At 36.8% G+C, this 20,976-nt stretch overlaps 1 protein-coding gene across 1 annotated transcript; it reads left to right on the forward strand.

Annotated features, from left to right (window-relative positions):
• The first annotated feature begins 710 nt into the window (after nt 1-710).
• Nucleotides 711-20,103, forward strand: LOC124396953 (mucin-22-like). Its single transcript, XM_046866360.1, is given in 6 exon segments — nt 711-735; nt 8,892-11,105; nt 15,623-15,658; nt 15,661-15,692; nt 16,318-18,124; nt 20,051-20,103. Coding segments are annotated over 6 exon segments (4,167 nt in total).
• Nucleotides 20,104-20,976: the final 873 nt, after the last annotated feature.

Here is a 20,976-nt window from a genome sequence, read left to right on the forward strand (position 1 = left end):
TTGGGAATCTTCTGGAACAAAGAATCCACCCACGATGTGTCGGCTCAGAGACGGGCTCTGAGTTACGACAATAATCTTTGCACAGTATATTGTATATTACTATAAATATACCATATATTATTACCTACTGCACCTTCTGTTCATTAATCCCCCTCACACCTGTATATATGGACCTCATACACTATTTTTCTACTGTTATTTCATGTAAATAGGCCACTTATGCACTTCTGGTTAGATGCTAACTGCATAATTTCATTGGCTCTGTGCATGTACCCTTCACAATGACAAAGTAAATCTAATCTAATAATATATAATTGTGTGTGGATATGTGTGAGATGGAGAAATGTCACTGTGAATTTCTTTTAAATGTGTGTAAGACACAATAAAAAAGCAGTTTGACATGTGGACACGCTCTGAAAAAACATGTAACTGCATTTATACAATGCCTTTAATGTTTGTGTGTGTGTGTGTGTGTGTGTGTGTGTATATATATATATATATATATATATATATATATATATATATATATATATATATATATATAAAACAGAAATCATTTGTACATCTGATCTTTGTAAAGTGTATCTTCATTCAAAGCTACAAACCAAACATTAGATTGTGAAACACTGAAACATTCCAGTTGTGGGTGAATCATTTTTTTGGGTAAGATGGAATTATTTGACCTTTGTATTGTTTGCTTGTTGTGTAAAATGGTGATGCAGTACAATGACAGAGGTATTTGGGTGTAACAAAGGGTTTCAGAGCCACTGCGTCAACAGGGAGGAGACTGTTCTTTTTCATTTTACGTATTCACATACATTTTACTTTTTTAATTTAATGTCAATGTTAATGTCACTCTAAATACATCTCCAGGTCTTCATTATTTATTCTTTCCCTGATTTAATTGCAATTGTACAACATTTGTAGTTGAAAAGTAGTGTGGAAAAAATTATATTGTAAAACAATAAATAAATAAATAAAAATATTGTTTAGAATGTTGATTAGAGGACTGAATGATTTTGTTATGGTTATAGTTATTAATGCACATATTTACAACATTAAGAAAAGACTTCTATAACACGCATATGTTAACCTTCCGGAAACTGTTGCCAAAAACTTGGACACATAATTTTATATGATATTTTTGTACACAATTTAAAAATTACACATAAATAAAGTGTGAATATAGTAATGACTTCATTATTAATTAATGCTTTGTAATGCTATTCCATTTTACAAATATAATAAATAATAAGCTAATTTGGACAATATGAAGTAAGGCACATTTTAACAAAAAAATTTAAACAAATGCTACATAAAAAAAAATCTCAATTTTTAAATTGCATCTTTGGATAAATCAAGTGCTGTAGCCTGAATTTTTATCATTTTCACAGATGAATACAGCATGAAATTTAACATTTTGTAGACACTGATACTGTAGTAAACTGGCAAAATTATATTTTACCTAATTATATTTCAGATTATCTACTCGGTATGAAAGAAAAAACACCCACAACTGCCATGATGCATATAAATGACAAAAGCCTTTTGTCATGAACAAGTGAAGACACCTGTAACCACTCCTAATAAAGCAAGCTTACTCTTTAGAGAAACCATCCTCCAAGACAGAAGAGTTAATAAGGTTATTGTTCAGAAAATAACAGAGAACAAATTTTTACTTGAGACTGGAAAGCAATGACTTTAAAAAACAAAAAAAGGTAATATATCTCTTCTAAATATATCTATTTATTTTACAAATTGTATTTTGTTAATGTAGAAAAATTAAAAATGTAACATTTATAAGCTATATATTCTCATTTATTTGAGCAAATATTTTAACAATAACAAAAAAAAAATAATAATTATTATTATTATTATTATTTTGTTGTTACTGTTGTTGTGTTAAGATAGATTTTTGATTATGGAGGCAATGAAACTAAAAGTCTAATTGAAAATTAACAGATTTGCTTTTTCTACATACACTGGCATCAGTCAAAATGTTCAAGTTTTTATATGTAAGTACATCTGATATTTCATTTTAAGATTGAATGTATGGTTATCCAATATTAACATCATAAGTTGAATATCGCATGTACATGTTATTATGTTATTATATTAAGAGATTATACACAATGAACACTGATAAGTGATGTAAAAAAAATACATTTGGGAGCATTAATAATTATTTAGTGAATTTTGTTGTAGATATGCCTTAAAGAGAATTATAAAATGTGACAATATGTAATGTGTGTGTGTCTGTGTGTAGATTCGTGTGGTAGATGTGAATGGGCAAAAATATAGCTTAAATAAGCAAAGGGTTTAGATGTAATAAGTAAAAATGTAACTATAATTTGAAAGTTTTGTTAGTATGCAGATGAAGAAAATGCAATGGCATTTACACAGAAATAAATACTGCAGTCTGGATAGATTTATTTATTTGTTTGTTTGTTTTTTTTTTTCATTAAATAATAAATGTTTACATTTGTGACAGTATGTGTATTGCTGGTGAATAGTATTCATCAAACACAAGGTACAACAACAGAACCAATGACAGAAGAAACAACTGCAATGAAGACTATTACCAAACTAACAAGTACAGATGTGGAACCAACTACTTCAGAGAAAAAAAACACAGATACATTTGTGCAATTTACTACACAACTGATAAACGAATTTACCACAGCAACTATAACAACAACCAGTCTAACAATTACAACACAGGAACAAATTACAGAGCAAATTACCAGTGTCACAAATGAGCTATCCACAACACAACCAACAGAATTTATCATTACATCCGAATACAAAACAGACAGTACAACAACAGCAGAACCAACAGCAGAAAAGTCAGCAGAAACAACTGCAGTGACCACTACAAATATTCTAACAAGTACAATTCAGGAACCCACAATTACGAAAGAAATAACAACTGAATCTATAATTACAACTGAATACACAACAGAAAGTACCACCACAGCAGAAACAACTGCAGTGTCTGCTACATCTGGTCCAACAAGTACAACTCAGAAACCAACTGCAGAGCAAATAACAACCGTCACAAAAGAGCAATACACTACACAACCAACAATAGAATCTACAATTACAACTAAGTACACAACAGACAGTACAACCACAGCAGAAACAACTCCAGAATCATTTGCAGTGACTGCTACAACTAGTCTAACAAGTACATCTCAAAAACCAACTACAGAACAAATAACAACTGTCACAAATGAGCTATCCACTACACAACCAACAACAGAATTTACAATTACATCAGAATACACAACAGAAAGTACAACAACAGAGGAATCAACAGCAGAAAAGTCAGCAGAAACAACTGCACTGACCTCTACAACTATTCTAACAAGTACAATTCAGGAACCCACAATTAAAGAAAAAATAACAACTGAATCTATAATTACAACTGAATACACAACAGAAAGTACAACAACAGCAGAAACAAGTGCAGTATCTGGTGCAACAAGTACAACTCAGGAACCAACTGCAGAGCAAATAACAACCGTCACAAATGAGCTATCCACTACACAACCAACAACAAAACTTACCATTATATCCGAATACACAACAGAAGGTACAACAACAGCAGAAACAACAGCAGAAACAACTGCAGTGACCCCTAGAAATATTCTATTAAGTACAATCCAGGAACCCACAATTACAGAAGAAATAACAACTGAATCTATAATTACAACTGAATACACAACAGAAAGTACAACCACAGCAGAAACAACAGCAGAAACAAGTGCAGTATCTGCTACATCTGGTCCAACAAGTACAACTCAGGAACCACCTGCAAGGCAAATAACAACCATCACAAATGAGCTATCCAACACACAACCAACAACAGAATCTACAATTACAAAAGAATACACAACAGCAGAACCAACAGCAAAAACAACTGCAGTGACCGCTACAAATATTCTAACAAGTACAATTCAGGAACCCACAATTAAAGAAGAATTAACAACTGAATCTATAATTACAACTGAATACACAACAGAAAGTACAACAACAGCAGAAACAACTGCAGTGTCTGCTACATCTGGTCCAACAAGTACAACTCAGGAACCAACTGCAGAGCAAATAACAACTGAGATAAATGATCTATCCACTACACAATCAATAACAAAATCTACAATAACTAATGAATACACACCAGACAGTACAACCACAGCAGAAACAACAGCAGAAACATTTGCAGTGACTGCTACAACTAGTCTAACAAGGACATCTAAAGAACCAACTACAGAGCAAATAATTACTGTCACAAATGAGCTATCCACTACACAACCAACAACAGAATTTACCATTATATCCGAATACGCAACAGAAAGTACAACCAAAGCAGAACCAACAGCCGAAACAAGTGCACTGTCTGCTACATCTGATCCAACAAGTACAACCCAGGAACCAACTGCAGAGCAAAAACAACTGTCACAAATGAGCAATACACTACACAACCAACAATAGAATCTACAATTACAACTGAGTACACAACAGACAGTACAACAACAGCAGAACCAACAGCAGAAAAGTCAGCAGAACCAACTGCAGTGAACACTACAACTATTCTAACAAGTACATCTCAAGAAGCAACTACAGAGCAAATAATTACTGTCACAAATGAGCTATCCACTACACAACCAACAACAGAATTTACCATTATATCCGAATACACAACAGAAAGTACAACCACAGCAGAACCAACAGCAGAAACAACTGCAGTGACCACTACAAATATCCTATCAAGTACAATCCAGGAACCCACAATTACAGAAAAATAACAACTGAATCTATAATTACAACTGAATACACAACAGAAAGTACAACAACAGCAGAAACAACTGCAGTGTCTGCTACATCTGGTCCAACAAGTACAACTCAGGAACCAACTGCAGAGCAAATAACAACTGAGATAAATGATCTATCCACTACACAATCAATAACAAAATCTACAATAACTAATGAATACACACCAGACAGTACAACCACAGCAGAAACAACAGCAGAAACATTTGCAGTGACTGCTACAACTAGTCTAACAAGGACATCTAAAGAACCAACTACAGAGCAAATAATTACTGTCACAAATGAGCTATCCACTACACAACCAACAACAGAATTTACCATTATATCCGAATACGCAACAGAAAGTACAACCAAAGCAGAACCAACAGCCGAAACAAGTGCACTGTCTGCTACATCTGATCCAACAAGTACAACCCAGGAACCAACTGCAGAGCAAAAAACAACTGTCACAAATGAGCAATACACTACACAACCAACAATAGAATCTACAATTACAACTGAGTACACAACAGACAGTACAACAACAGCAGAACCAACAGCAGAAAAGTCAGCAGAACCAACTGCAGTGAACACTACAACTATTCTAACAAGTACATCTCAAGAAGCAACTACAGAGCAAATAATTACTGTCACAAATGAGCTATCCACTACACAACCAACAACAGAATTTACCATTATATCCGAATACACAACAGAAAGTACAACCACAGCAGAACCAACAGCAGAAACAACTGCAGTGACCACTACAAATATCCTATCAAGTACAATCCAGGAACCCACAATTACAGAAAAAATAACAACTGAATCCATAATTACAACTGAATACACAACAGAAAGTACAACCACAGCAGAAACAAGTGCAGTGTCTGCTACATCTGGTTCAACAAGTACAACTCAGGAACCAACTGCAGAGCAAATAACAACTGTGACAAATAATCTATCCACTACACAATCAACAACAGAATCTACAATTACAAAAGAATACACAACAGACAGGACAACAACAGCGGAAACAACTGCAGTGACCGCTACAAATTTTCTAACTAGTACAATTCAGGAACCCACAATTAAAGAAGAAATAACAACTGAATCTAAAATTACAACTGAATACACAACAGAAAGTACAACAACAGCAGAAACAACTGCAGTGTCTGCTACATCTGGTCCAACAAGTACAACTCAGGAACCGACTGCAGAGCAAATAACTACTGTGAAAATTGATCTATTCACTACACAACCACCAATAGAATCTACAATTACAAAAGCATACACAACAGACAGTACAACCACAGCAGAAACATATGCAGTGACTCCTACAACTATTCTAACAAGTACATCTCAAGAAGCAACTACAGAGCAAATAATTACTGTCACAAATGAGCTATTCACTACACAACCAACAACAGAATTTACCATTATATTCAAATACACAACAGAAAGTACAACCACAGCAGAACCAACAGCAGAAACAACTGCAGTGACCACTACAAATATCATATCAAGTACAATCCAGGAACCCACAATTACAGAAAAAATAACAACTGAATCCATAATTACAACTGAATACACAACAGAAAGTACAACAACAGCAGAAACAACTGCAGAAACAAGTGCAGTGTCTGCTACATCTGGTCCAACAAGTACAACTCAGGAACCACCTGCAGAGCAAATAACAACCGTCACAAATGTGCTATCCACTACACAACCAACAATAGAATCTACAATTACAAAAGCATACACAACAGACAGTACAACCACAGCAGAACCAACAGCAGAAACAACTGCAGTGACCACTACAAATATCCTATCAAGTACAATTCAGGAACCCACAATTACAGAAAAAATAACAACTGAATCCATAATTACAATTGAATACACAACAGAAAGTACAACCACAGCAGAAACAAGTGCGGTGTCTGCTACATCTGGTCCAACAAGTACAACTCAGGAACCCACTGCAGAGCAAATAACAACTGTGACAAATGATCTATTCACTACACAATCAACAACAGAATCTACAATTACAAAAGAATACACAACAGCAGAACGAACAGCAGAAACAACTGCAGTGACCGCTACAAATATTCTAACAAGTACAATTCAGGAACCCACAATTAAAGAAGAAATAACAACTGAATCTATAATTACAACTGAATACACAACAGAAAGTACAACAACAGCAGAAACAACTGCAGAAACAAGTGCAGTGTCTGCTACATCTGGTCCAACAAGTACAACTCAGGAACTGACTGCAGAGCAAATAACAACTGAGATAAATTATCTATCCACTACACAATCAATAACAAAATCTACAATAACTAATGAATACACACCAGACAGTACAACCACAGCAGAAACAACAGCAGAAACATTTGCAGTGACTGCTACAACTAGTCTAACAAGGACATCTCAAGAACCAACTACAGAGCAAATTATTACTGTCACAAATGAGCTATCCACTACACAACCAACAACAGAATTTACCATTATATCCGAATACGCAACAGAAAGTACAACAACAGCAGAACCAACAGCGAAACAAGTGCAGTGTCTGCTACATCTGATCCAACAAGTACAACCCAGGAACCAACTGCAGAGCAAAAAACAACTGTCACAAATGAGCAATACACTACACAACCAACAATAGAATCTACAATTACAACTGAGTACACAACAGACAGTACAACAACAGCAGAACCAACAGCAGAAACGTCAGCAGAAACAACTGCAGTGACTACTACAACTATTCTAACAAGTACAATTCAGGAACCCACAATTACAAAAGAAATTACAACTGAAACTATAATTACAAATGAATACACAACAGAAGTTAAAACCACAGCAGAACCAACAGCCGAAACAAGTGCAGTGTCTGCTACATCTGGTCCAACAAGTACAACTCAGGAACCAACGGCAGAGCAAATAACTACTGTGAAAATTGATCTATTCACTACACAACCAACAATAGAATCTACAATTACAAAAGCATACACAACAGACAGTACAACCACAGCAGAACCAACAGCAGTGACTCCTACAACTATTCTAACAAGTACATCTCAAGAAGCAACTACAGAGCAAATAATTACTGTCACAAATGAGCTATTCACTACACAACCAACAACAGAATTTACCATTATATCCAAATACACAACAGACAGTACAACCACAGCAGAACCAACAGCAGAAACAACTGCAGTGACCACTACAAATATCATATCAAGTACAATTCAGGAACCCACAATTACAGAAAAAATAACAACTGAATCCATAATTACAACTGAATACACAACAGAAAGTACAACCACAGCAGAAACAAGTGCGGTGTCTGCTACATCTGGTCCAACAAGTACAACTCAGGAACCCACTGCAGAGCAAATAACAACTGTGACAAATGATCTATTCACTACACAATCAACAACAGAATCTACAATTACAAAAGAATACACAACAGCAGAACGAACAGCAGAAACAACTGCAGTGACCGCTACAAATATTCTAACAAGTACAATTCAGGAACCCACAATTAAAGAAGAAATAACAACTGAATCTATAATTACAACTGAATACACAACAGAAAGTACAACAACAGCAGATACAACTGCGGAAACAAGTGCAGTGTCTGCTACATCTGGTCCAACAAGTACAACTCAGGAACTGACTGCAGAGCAAATAACAACTGAGATAAATTATCTATCCACTACACAATCAATAACAAAATCTACAATAACTAATGAATACACACCAGACAGTACAACCACAGCAGAAACAACAGCAGAAACATTTGCAGTGACTGCTACAACTAGTCTAACAAGGACATCTCAAGAACCAACTACAGAGCAAATAATTACTGTCACAAATGAGCTATCCACTACACAACCAACAACAGAATTTACCATTATATCCGAATACGCAACAGAAAGTACAACCACAGCAGAACCAACAGCGAAACAAGTGCAGTGTCTGCTACATCTGATCCAACAAGTACAACCCAGGAACCAACTGCAGAGCAAAAACAACTGTCACAAATGAGCAATACACTACACAACCAACAATAGAATCTACAATTACAACTGAGTACACAACAGACAGTACAACAACAGCAGAACGAACAGCAGAAACAACTGCAGTGACCGCTACAAATATTCTAACAAGTACAATTCAGGAACCCACAATTAAAGAAGAAATAACAACTGAATCTATAATTACAACTGAATACACAACAGAAAGTACAACAACAGCAGATACAACTGCGGAAACAAGTGCAGTGTCTGCTACATCTGGTCCAACAAGTACAACTCAGGAACTGACTGCAGAGCAAATAACAACTGAGATAAATTATCTATCCACTACACAATCAATAACAAAATCTACAATAACTAATGAATACACACCAGACAGTACAACCACAGCAGAAACAACAGCAGAAACATTTGCAGTGACTGCTACAACTAGTCTAACAAGGACATCTCAAGAACCAACTACAGAGCAAATAATTACTGTCACAAATGAGCTATCCACTACACAACCAACAACAGAATTTACCATTATATCCGAATACGCAACAGAAAGTACAACAACAGCAGAACCAACAGCCGAAACAAGTGCAGTGTCTGCTACATCTGATCCAACAAGTACAACCCAGGAACCAACTGCAGAGCAAAAAACAACTGTCACAAATGAGCAATACACTACACAACCAACAATAGAATCTACAATTACAACTGAGTACACAACAGACAGTACAACAACAGCAGAACCAACAGCAGAAACGTCAGCAGAAACAACTGCAGTGACCACTACAACTATTCTAACAAGTACAATTCAGGAACCCACAATTACAAAAGAAATTACAACTGAATCTATAATTACAAATGAATACACAACAGAAGTTAAAACCACAGCAGAACCAACAGCAGAAACAAGTGCAGTGTCTGCTACATCTGGTCCAACAAGTACAACTCAGGAACCAACTGCAGAGCAAATAACTACTGTGAAAATTGATCTATTCACTACACAACCAACAATAGAATCTACAATTACAAAAGCATACACAACAGACAGTACAACCACAGCAGAAACATATGCAGTGACTCCTACAACTATTCTAACAAGTACATCTCAAGAAGCAACTACAGAGCAAATAATTACTGTCACAAATGAGCTATTCACTACACAACCAACAACAGAATTTACCATTATATCCAAATACACAACAGAAAGTACAACCACAGCGGAACCAACAGCAGAAACAACTGCAGTGACCACTACAAATATCATATCAAGTACAATCCAGGAACCCACAATTACAGAAAAAATAACAACTGAATCCATAATTACAACTGAATACACAACAGAAAGTACAACCACAGCAGAAACAAGTGCAGTGTCTGCTACATCTGGTCCAACAAGTACAACTCAGGAACCCACTGCAGAGCAAATAACAACTGTGACAAATGAGCTATCCACTACACAATCAACAACAGAATCTACAATTACAAAAGAATACACAACAGACAGGACAACAACAGCAGAAACAACTGCAGTGACCACTACAAACTATTTAACAAGTACAATTCAGGAACCCACAGTTAAAGAAGAAATAACAACTGAATCTATAATTACAACTGAATACACAACAGAAAGTACAACAACAGCAGAAACAACTGCAGAAACAAGTGCAGTGTCTGCTACATCTGGTCCAACAAGTACAACTCAGGAACCCACTGCAGAGCAAATAACAACCGTCACAAATGTGCTATCCACTACACAACCAACAATAGAATCTACAATTACAAAAGCATACACAACAGACAGTACAACCACAGCAGAACCAACAGCAGTGACTGCTACAACTGGTCCAACAAGTATATCTCAAGAACCAACTTCAGAGCAAATAATTACTGTCACAAATGAGCTATCCACTACACAACCAACAAAAGAATTTACCATTATATCCAAATACACAACAGAAAGTACAACCACAGCAGAACCAACAGCAGAAACAACTGCAGTGACCACTACAAATATCCTATCAAGTACAATTCAGGAACCCACAATTACAGAAAAAATAACAACTGAATCCATAATTACAACTGAATACACAACAGAAAGTACAACCACAGCAGAAACAAGTGCGGTGTCTGCTACATCTGGTCCAACAAGTACAACTCAGGAACCCACTGCAGAGCAAATAACAACTGTGACAAATGAGCTATCCACTACACAATCAATAACAAAATCTACAATAACTAATGAATACACACCAGACAGTACAACCACAGCAGAAACAACAGCAGAAACATTTGCAGTGACTACTAAAACTAGTCTAACAAGGACATCTCAAGAACCAACTACAGAGCAAATAATTACTGTCACAAATGAGCTATCCACTACACAACCAACAAAAGAATTTACCATTATATCCGAATACGCAACAGAAAGTACAACAACAGCAGAACCAACAGCCGAAACAAGTGCAGTGTCTGCTACATCTGATCCAACAAGTACAACCCAGGAACCAACTGCAGAGCAAAAACAACTGTCACAAATGAGCAATACACTGCACAACCAACAACAGAATCTACAATTACAACTGAGTACACAACAGACAGTACAACAACAGCAGAACCAACAGCAGAAACGTCAGCAGAAACAACTGCAGTGACCACTACAACTATTCTATCAAGTACAATTCAGGAACCCACAATTACAAAAGAAGTTACAACTGAATCTATAATTACAAATGAATACACAACAGAAGGTAAAACCACAGCAGAAACAACAGCAGAAACAAGTGCAGTGTCTGCTACATCTGGTCCAACAAGTACAACTCAGGAACCAACTGCACAGCAAATAACTACTGTGAAAATTGAGCTATACACTACACAACCAACAACAGAATTTACCATTATATCCAAATACACAACAGAAAGTACAACCACAGCAGAACCAACAGCAGAAACAACTGCAGTGACCACTACAAATATCCTATCAAGTACAATTCAGGAACCCACAATTACAGAAAAAATACCAAGTGAATCCATAATTACAACTGAATACACAACAGAAAGTACAACCACAGCAGAAACAAGTGCGGTGTCTGCTACATCTGGTCCAACAAGTACAACTCAGGAACCACTGCAGAGCAAATAACAACTGTGACAAATGATCTATTCACTACACAATCAACAACAGAATCTACAATTACAAAAGAATACACAACAGACAGGACAACAACAGCAGAAACAACTGCAGTGACCGCTACAAATTTTCTAACTAGTACAATTCAGGAACCCACAATTAAAGAAGAAATAACAACTGAATCTAAAATTACAACTGGATACACAACAGGAAGTACAACAACAGCAGAAACAACTGCAGAAACAACTGCAGTGTCTGCTACATCTGGTCCAACAAGTACAACTCAGGAACTGACTGCAGAGCAAATAACAACTGAGATAAATCATCTATCCACTACACAATCAATAACAAAATCTACAATAACTAATGAATACACACCAGACAGTACAACCACAGCAGAAACAACAGCAGAAACATTTGCAGTGACTGCTACAACTAGTCTAACAACGACATCTCAAGAACCAACTACAGAGCAAATAATTACTGTCACAAATGAGCTATCCACTACACAACCAACAACAGAATTTACCATTATATCCGAATACGCAACAGAAAGTACAACAACAGCAGAACCAACAGCGAAACAAGTGCAGTGTCTGCTACATCTGATCCAACAAGTACAACCCAGGAACCAACTGCAGAGCAAAAAACAACTGTCACAAATGAGCAATACACTACACAACCAACAATAGAATCTACAATTACAACTGAGTACACAACAGACAGTACAACAACAGCAGAACCAACAGCAGAAAAGTCAGCAGAAACAACTGCAGTGACCACTACAACTATTCTAACAAGTACAATTCAGGAACCCACAATTACAAAAGAAATTACAACTGAATCTATAATTACAAATGAATACACAACAGAAGTTAAAACCACAGCAGAAACAACAGCAGAAACAAGTGCAGTGTCTGCTACATCTGGTCCAACAAGTACAACTCAGGAACCCACTGCAGAGCAAATAACAACTGTGACAAATGAGCTATCCACTACACAATCAACAACAGAATCTACAATTACAAAAGAATACACAACAGACAGGACAACAACAGCAGAAACAACTGCAGTGACCACTACAAACTATTTAACAAGTACAATTCAGGATCCCACAGTTAAAGAAGAAATAACAACTGAATCTATAATTACAACTGAATACACAACAGAAAGTACAACAACAGCAGAAACAACTGCAGAAACAAGTGCAGTGTCTGCTACATCTGGTCCAACAAGTACAACTCAGGAACCACCTGCAGAGCAAATAACAACCGTCACAAATGTGCTATCCACTACACAACCAACAATAGAATCTACAATTACAAAAGCATACACAACAGACAGTACAACCACAGCAGAACCAACAGCAGTGACTGCTACAACTGGTCCAACAAGTATATCTCAAGAACCAACTTCAGAGCAAATAATTACTGTCACAAATGAGCTATCCACTACAGAACCAACAACAGAGTTTACCATTATATCCAAATACACAACAGAAAGTACAACCACAGCAGAACCAACAGCAGAAACAACTGCAGTGACCACTACAAATATCCTATCAAGTACAATTCAGGAACCCACAATTACAGAAAAATACCAAGTGAATCCATAATTACAACTGAATACACAACAGAAAGTACAACCACAGCAGAAACAAGTGCGGTGTCTGCTACATCTGGTCCAACAAGTACAACTCACGAACCCACTGCAGAGCAAATAACAACTGTGACAAATGATCTATTCACTACACAATCAACAACAGAATCTACAATTACAAAAGAATACACAACAGACAGGACAACAACAGCAGAAACAACTGCAGTGACCGCTACAAATTTTCTAACTAGTACAATTCAGGAACCCACAATTAAAGAAGAAATAACAACTGAATCTAAAATTACAACTGGATACACAACAGAAGGTAAAACCACAGCAGAAACAACTGCAGAAACAACTGCAGTGTCTGCTACATCTGGTCCAACAAGTACAACTCAGGAACTGACTGCAGAGCAAATAACAACTGAGATAAATCATCTATCCACTACACAATCAATAACAAAATCTACAATAACTAATGAATACACACCAGACAGTACAACCACAGCAGAAACAACAGCAGAAACATTTGCAGTGACTGCTACAACTAGTCTAACAACGACATCTCAAGAACCAACTACAGAGCAAATAATTACTGTCACAAATGAGCTATCCACTACACAACCAACAACAGAATTTACCATTATATCCGAATACGCAACAGAAAGTACAACAGCAGCAGAACCAACAGCCGAAACAAGTGCAGTGTCTGCTACATCTGATCCAACAAGTACAACCCAGGAACCAGCTGCAGAGCAAAAAACAACTGTCACAAATGAGCAATACACTACACAACCAACAATAGAATCTACAATTACAACTGAGTACACAACAGACAGTACAACAACAGCAGAACCAACAGCAGAAAAGTCAGCAGAAACAACTGCAGTGACCACTACAACTATTCTAACAGGTACAATTCAGGAACCCACAATTACAAAAGAAATTACAACTGAATCTATAATTACAAATGAATACACAACAGAAGTTAAAACCACAGCAGAAACAACAGCAGAAACAAGTGCAGTGTCTGCTACATCTGGTCCAACAAGTACAACTCAGGAACCCACTGCAGAGCAAATAACAACTGTGACAAATGAGCTATCCACTACACAATCAACAACAGAATCTACAATTACAAAAGAATACACAACAGACAGGACAACAACAGCAGAAACAACTGCAGTGACCACTACAACTATTTAACAAGTACAATTCAGGAACCCACAATTACAGAAAAATAACAACTGAATCTATAATTACAACTGAATACACAACAGAAAGTACAACAACAGCAGAAACAACTGCAGAAACAAGTGCAGTGTCTGCTACATCTGGTCCAACAAGTACAACTCAGGAACCACCTGCAGAGCAAATAACAACCGTCACAAATGTGCTATCCACTACACAACCAACAATAGAATCTACAATTACAAAAGCATACACAACAGACAGTACAACCACAGCAGAACCAACAGCAGTGACTGCTACAACTGGTCCAACAAGTATATCTCAAGAACCAACTTCAGAGCAAATAATTACTGTCACAAATGAGCTATCCACTACACAACCAACAAAAGAATTTACCATTATATCCAAATACACAACAGAAAGTACAACCACAGCAGAACCAACAGCAGAAACAACTGCAGTGACCACTACAAATATCCTATCAAGTACAATTCAGGAACCCACAATTACAGAAAAAATAACAACTGAATCCATAATTACAACTGAATACACAACAGAAAGTACAACCACAGCAGAAACAAGTGCGGTGTCTGCTACATCTGGTCCAACAAGTACAACTCAGGAACCCACTGCAGAGCAAATAACAACTGTGACAAATGAGCTATCCACTACACAATCAATAACAAAATCTACAATAACTAATGAATACACACAGACAGTACAACCACAGCAGAAACAACAGCAGAAACATTTGCAGTGACTACTAAAACTAGTCTAACAAGGACATCTCAAGAACCAACTACAGAGCAAATAATTACTGTCACAAATGAGCTATCCACTACACAACCAACAAAAGAATTTACCATTATATCCGAATACGCAACAGAAAGTACAACAACAGCAGAACCAACAGCGAAACAAGTGCAGTGTCTGCTACATCTGATCCAACAAGTACAACCCAGGAACCAACTGCAGAGCAAAAACAACTGTCACAAATGAGCAATACACTGCACAACCAACAATAGAATCTACAATTACAACTGAGTACACAACAGACAGTACAACAACAGCAGAACCAACAGCAGAAACGTCAGCAGAAACAACTGCAGTGACCACTACAACTATTCTAACAAGTACAATTCAGGAACCCACAATTACAAAAGAAATTACAACTGAATCTATAATTACAAATGAATACACAACAGAAGTTAAAACCACAGCAGAACAACAGCAGAAACAAGTGCAGTGTCTGCTACATCTGGTCCAACAAGTACAACTCAGGAACCAACTGCAGAGCAAATAACTACTGTGAAAATTGATCTATTCACTACACAACCAACAATAGAATCTACAATTACAAAAGCATACACAACAGACAGTACAACCACAGCAGAACCAACAGCAGTGACTGCTACAACTGGTCCAACAAGTATATCTCAAGAACCAACTTCAGAGCAAATAATTACTGTCACAAATGAGCTATCCACTACAGAACCAACAACAGAGTTTACCATTATATCCAAATACACAACAGAAAGTACAACCACAGCAGAACCAACAGCAGAAACAACTGCAGTGACCACTACAAATATCCTATCAAGTACAATTCAGGAACCCACAATTACAGAAAAAATAACAACTGAATCCATAATTACAACTGAATACACAACAGAAAGTACAACCACAGCAGAAACAAGTGCGGTGTCTGCTACATCTGGTCCAACAAGTACAACTCAGGAACCCACTGCAGAGCAAATAACAACTGTGACAAATGATCTATTCACTACACAATCAACAACAGAATCTACAATTACAAAAGAATACACAACAGCAGAACGAACAGCAGAAACAACTGCAGTGACCGCTACAAATATTCTAACAAGTACAATTCAGGAACCCACAATTAAAGAAGAAATAACAACTGAATCTATAATTACAACTGAATACACAACAGAAAGTACAACAACAGCAGAAACAACTGCAGAAACAAGTGCAGTGTCTGCTACATCTGGTCCAACAAGTACAACTCAGGAACTGACTGCAGAGCAAATAACAACTGAGATAAATTATCTATCCACTACACAATCAATAACAAAATCTACAATAACTAATGAATACACACCAGACAGTACAACCACAGCAGAAACAACAGCAGAAACATTTGCAGTGACTGCTACAACTAGTCTAACAAGGACATCTCAAGAACCAACTACAGAGCAAATAATTACTGTCACAAATGAGCTATCCACTACACAACCAACAACAGAATTTACCATTATATCCGAATACGCAACAGAAAGTACAACAACAGCAGAACCAACAGCCGAAACAAGTGCAGTGTCTGCTACATCTGATCCAACAAGTACAACCCAGGAACCAACTGCAGAGCAAAAAACAACTGTCACAAATGAGCAATACACTACACAACCAACAATAGAATCTACAATTACAACTGAGTACACAACAGACAGTACAACAACAGCAGAACCGTCAGCAGAAACAACTGCAGTGACCACTACAACTATTCTAACAAGTACAATTCAGGAACCCACAATTACAAAAGAAATTACAACTGAATCTATAATTACAAATGAATACACAACAGAAGTTAAAACCACAGCAGAACCAACAGCAGAAACAAGTGCAGTGTCTGCTACATCTGGTCCAACAAGTACAACTCAGGAACCAACTGCAGAGCAAATAACTACTGTGAAAATTGATCTATTCACTACACAACCAACAATAGAATCTACAATTACAAAAGCATACACAACAGACAGTACAACCACAGCAGAAACATATGCAGTGACTCCTACAACTATTCTAACAAGTACATCTCAAGAAGCAACTACAGAGCAAATAATTACTGTCACAAATGAGCTATTCACTACACACCCAACAACAGAATTTACCATTATATCCAAATACACAACAGAAAGTACAACCACAGCAGAACCAACAGCAGAAACAACTGCAGTGACCACTACAAATATCATATCAAGTACAATTCAGGAACCCACAATTACAGAAAAAATAACAACTGAATCCATAATTACAACTGAATACACAACAGAAAGTACAACCACAGCAGAAACAAGTGCGGTGTCTGCTACATCTGGTCCAACAAGTACAACTCAGGAACCCACTGCAGAGCAAATAACAACTGTGACAAATGATCTATTCACTACACAATCAACAACAGAATCTACAATTACAAAAGAATACACAACAGCAGAACCAACAGCAGAAACAACTGCAGTGACCGCTACAAATATTCTAACAAGTACAATTCAGGAACCCACAATTAAAGAAGAAATAACAACTGAATCTATAATTACAACTGAATACACAACAGAAAGTACAACAACAGCAGAAACAACTGCGGAAACAACTGCAGTGTCTGCTACATCTGGTCCAACAAGTACAACTCAGGAACTGACTGCAGAGCAAATAACAACTGAGATAAATTATCTATCCACTACACAATCAATAACAAAATCTACAATAACTAATGAATACACACCAGACAGTACAACCATAGCAGAAACAACAGCAGAAACATTTGCAGTGACTGCTACAACTAGTCTAACAAGGACATCTCAAGAACCAACTACAGAGCAAATAATTACTGTCACAAATGAGCTATCCACTACACAACCAACAACAGAATTTACCATTATATCCGAATACACAACAGAAAGTACAACAACAGCAGAACCAACAGCGAAACAAGTGCAGTGTCTGCTACATCTGATCCAACAAGTACAACCCAGGAACCAACTGCAGAGCAAAAAACAACTGTCACAAATGAGCAATACACTACACAACCAACAATAGAATCTACAATTACAACTGAGTACACAACAGACAGTACAACAACAGCAGAACCAACAGCAGAAACGTCAGCAGAAACAACTGCAGTGACCACTACAACTATTCTAACAAGTACAATTCAGGAACCCACAATTACAAAAGAAATTACAACTGAATCTATAATTACAAATGAATACACAACAGAAGTTAAAACCACAGCAGAACCAACAGCCGAAACAAGTGCAGTGTCTGCTACATCTGGTCCAACAAGTACAACTCAGGAACCAACTGCAGAGCAAATAACTACTGTGAAAATTGATCTATTCACTACACAACCAACAATAGAATCTACAATTACAAAAGCATACACAACAGACAGTACAACCACAGCAGAAACATATGCAGTGACTCCTACAACTATTCTAACAAGTACATCTCAAGAAGCAACTACAGAGCAAATAATTACTGTCACAAATGAGCTATTCACTACACAACCAACAACAGAATTTACCATTATATCCAAATACACAACAGAAAGTACAACCACAGCAGAACCAACAGCAGAAACAACTGCAGTGACCACTACAAATATCATATCAAGTACAATTCAGGAACCCACAATTACAGAAAAAATAACAACTGAATCCATAATTACAACTGAATACACAACAGAAAGTACAACCACAGCAGAAACAAGTGCGGTGTCTGCTACATCTGGTCCAACAAGTACAACTCAGGAACCCACTGCAGAGCAAATAACAACTGTGACAAATGATTTATTCACTACACAATCAACAACAGAATCTACAATTACAAAAGAATACACAACAGCAGAACGAACAGCAGAAACAACTGCAGTGACCGCTACAAATATTCTAACAAGTACAATTCAGGAACCCACAATTAAAGAAGAAATAACAACTGAATCTATAATTACAACTGAATACACAACAGAAAGTACAACAACAGCAGAAACAACTGCAGAAACAAGTGCAGTGTCTGCTACATCTGGTCCAACAAGTACAACTCAGGAACTGACTGCAGAGCAAATAACAACTGAGATAAATTATCTATCTACTACACAATCAATAACAAAATCTACAATAACTAATGAATACACACCAGACAGTACAACCACAGCAGAAACAACAGCAGAAACATTTGCAGTGACTGCTACAACTAGTCTAACAAGGACATCTCAAGAACCAACTACAGAGCAAATAATTACTGTCACAAATAAGCTATCCACTACACAACCAACAACAGAATTTACCATTATATCCGAATACGCAACAGAAAGTACAACAACAGCAGATCCAACAGCCGAAACAAGTGCAGTGTCTGCTACATCTGATCCAACAAGTACAACCCAGGAACCAACTGCAGAGCAAAAAACAACTGTCACAAATGAGCAATACACTGCACAACCAACAACAGAATCTACAATTACAACTGAGTACACAACAAACAGTACAACAACAGCAGAACCAACAGCAGAAAAGTCAGCAGAAACAACTGCAGTGACCACTACAACTATTCTATCAAGTACAATTCAGGAACCCACAATTACAAAAGTAGTTACAACTGAATCTATAATTACAAATGAATACACAACAGAAGGTAAAACCACAGCAGAAACAACAGCAGAAACAAGTGCAGTGTCTGCTACATCTGGTCCAACAAGTACAACTCAGGAACCAACTGCAGAGCAAATAACTACTGTGAAAATTGAGCTATACACTACACAACCAACAACAGAATTTACCATTATATCCAAATACACAACAGAAAGTACAACCACAGCAGAACCAACAGCAGAAACAACTGCAGTGACCACTACAAATATCCTATCAAGTACAATCCAGGAACCCACAATTACAGAAAAAATACCAAGTGAATCCATAATTACAACTGAATACACAACAGAAAGTACAACCACAGCAGAAACAAGTGCGGTGTCTGCTACATCTGGTCCAACAAGTACAACTCACGAACCCACTGCAGAGCAAATAACAACTGTGACAAATGATCTATCCACTACACAATCAACAACAGAATCTACAATTACAAAAGAATACACAACAGACAGGACAACAACAGCAGAAACAACTGCAGTGACCACTACAAATTATTTAACAAGTACAATTCAGGAACCAACAATTAAAGAAGAAATAACAACTGAATCTATAATTACAACTGAATACACAACAGAAAGTACAACAACAGCAGAAACAACAGTAGAAACAAGTGCAGTGTCTGCTACATCTCGTCCAACAAGTACAACTCAGGAACTGACTGCAGAGCAAATAACAACTGAGATAAATGATCTATCCACTACACAATCAATAACAAAATCTAAAATAACTAATGAATACACACCAGACAGTACAACCACAG

The sequence above is a fragment of the Silurus meridionalis genome, chromosome 2 (genome assembly GCF_014805685.1).
Source record: "Silurus meridionalis isolate SWU-2019-XX chromosome 2, ASM1480568v1, whole genome shotgun sequence".
Taxonomy (NCBI): Eukaryota; Metazoa; Chordata; class Actinopteri; order Siluriformes; family Siluridae; genus Silurus; species Silurus meridionalis.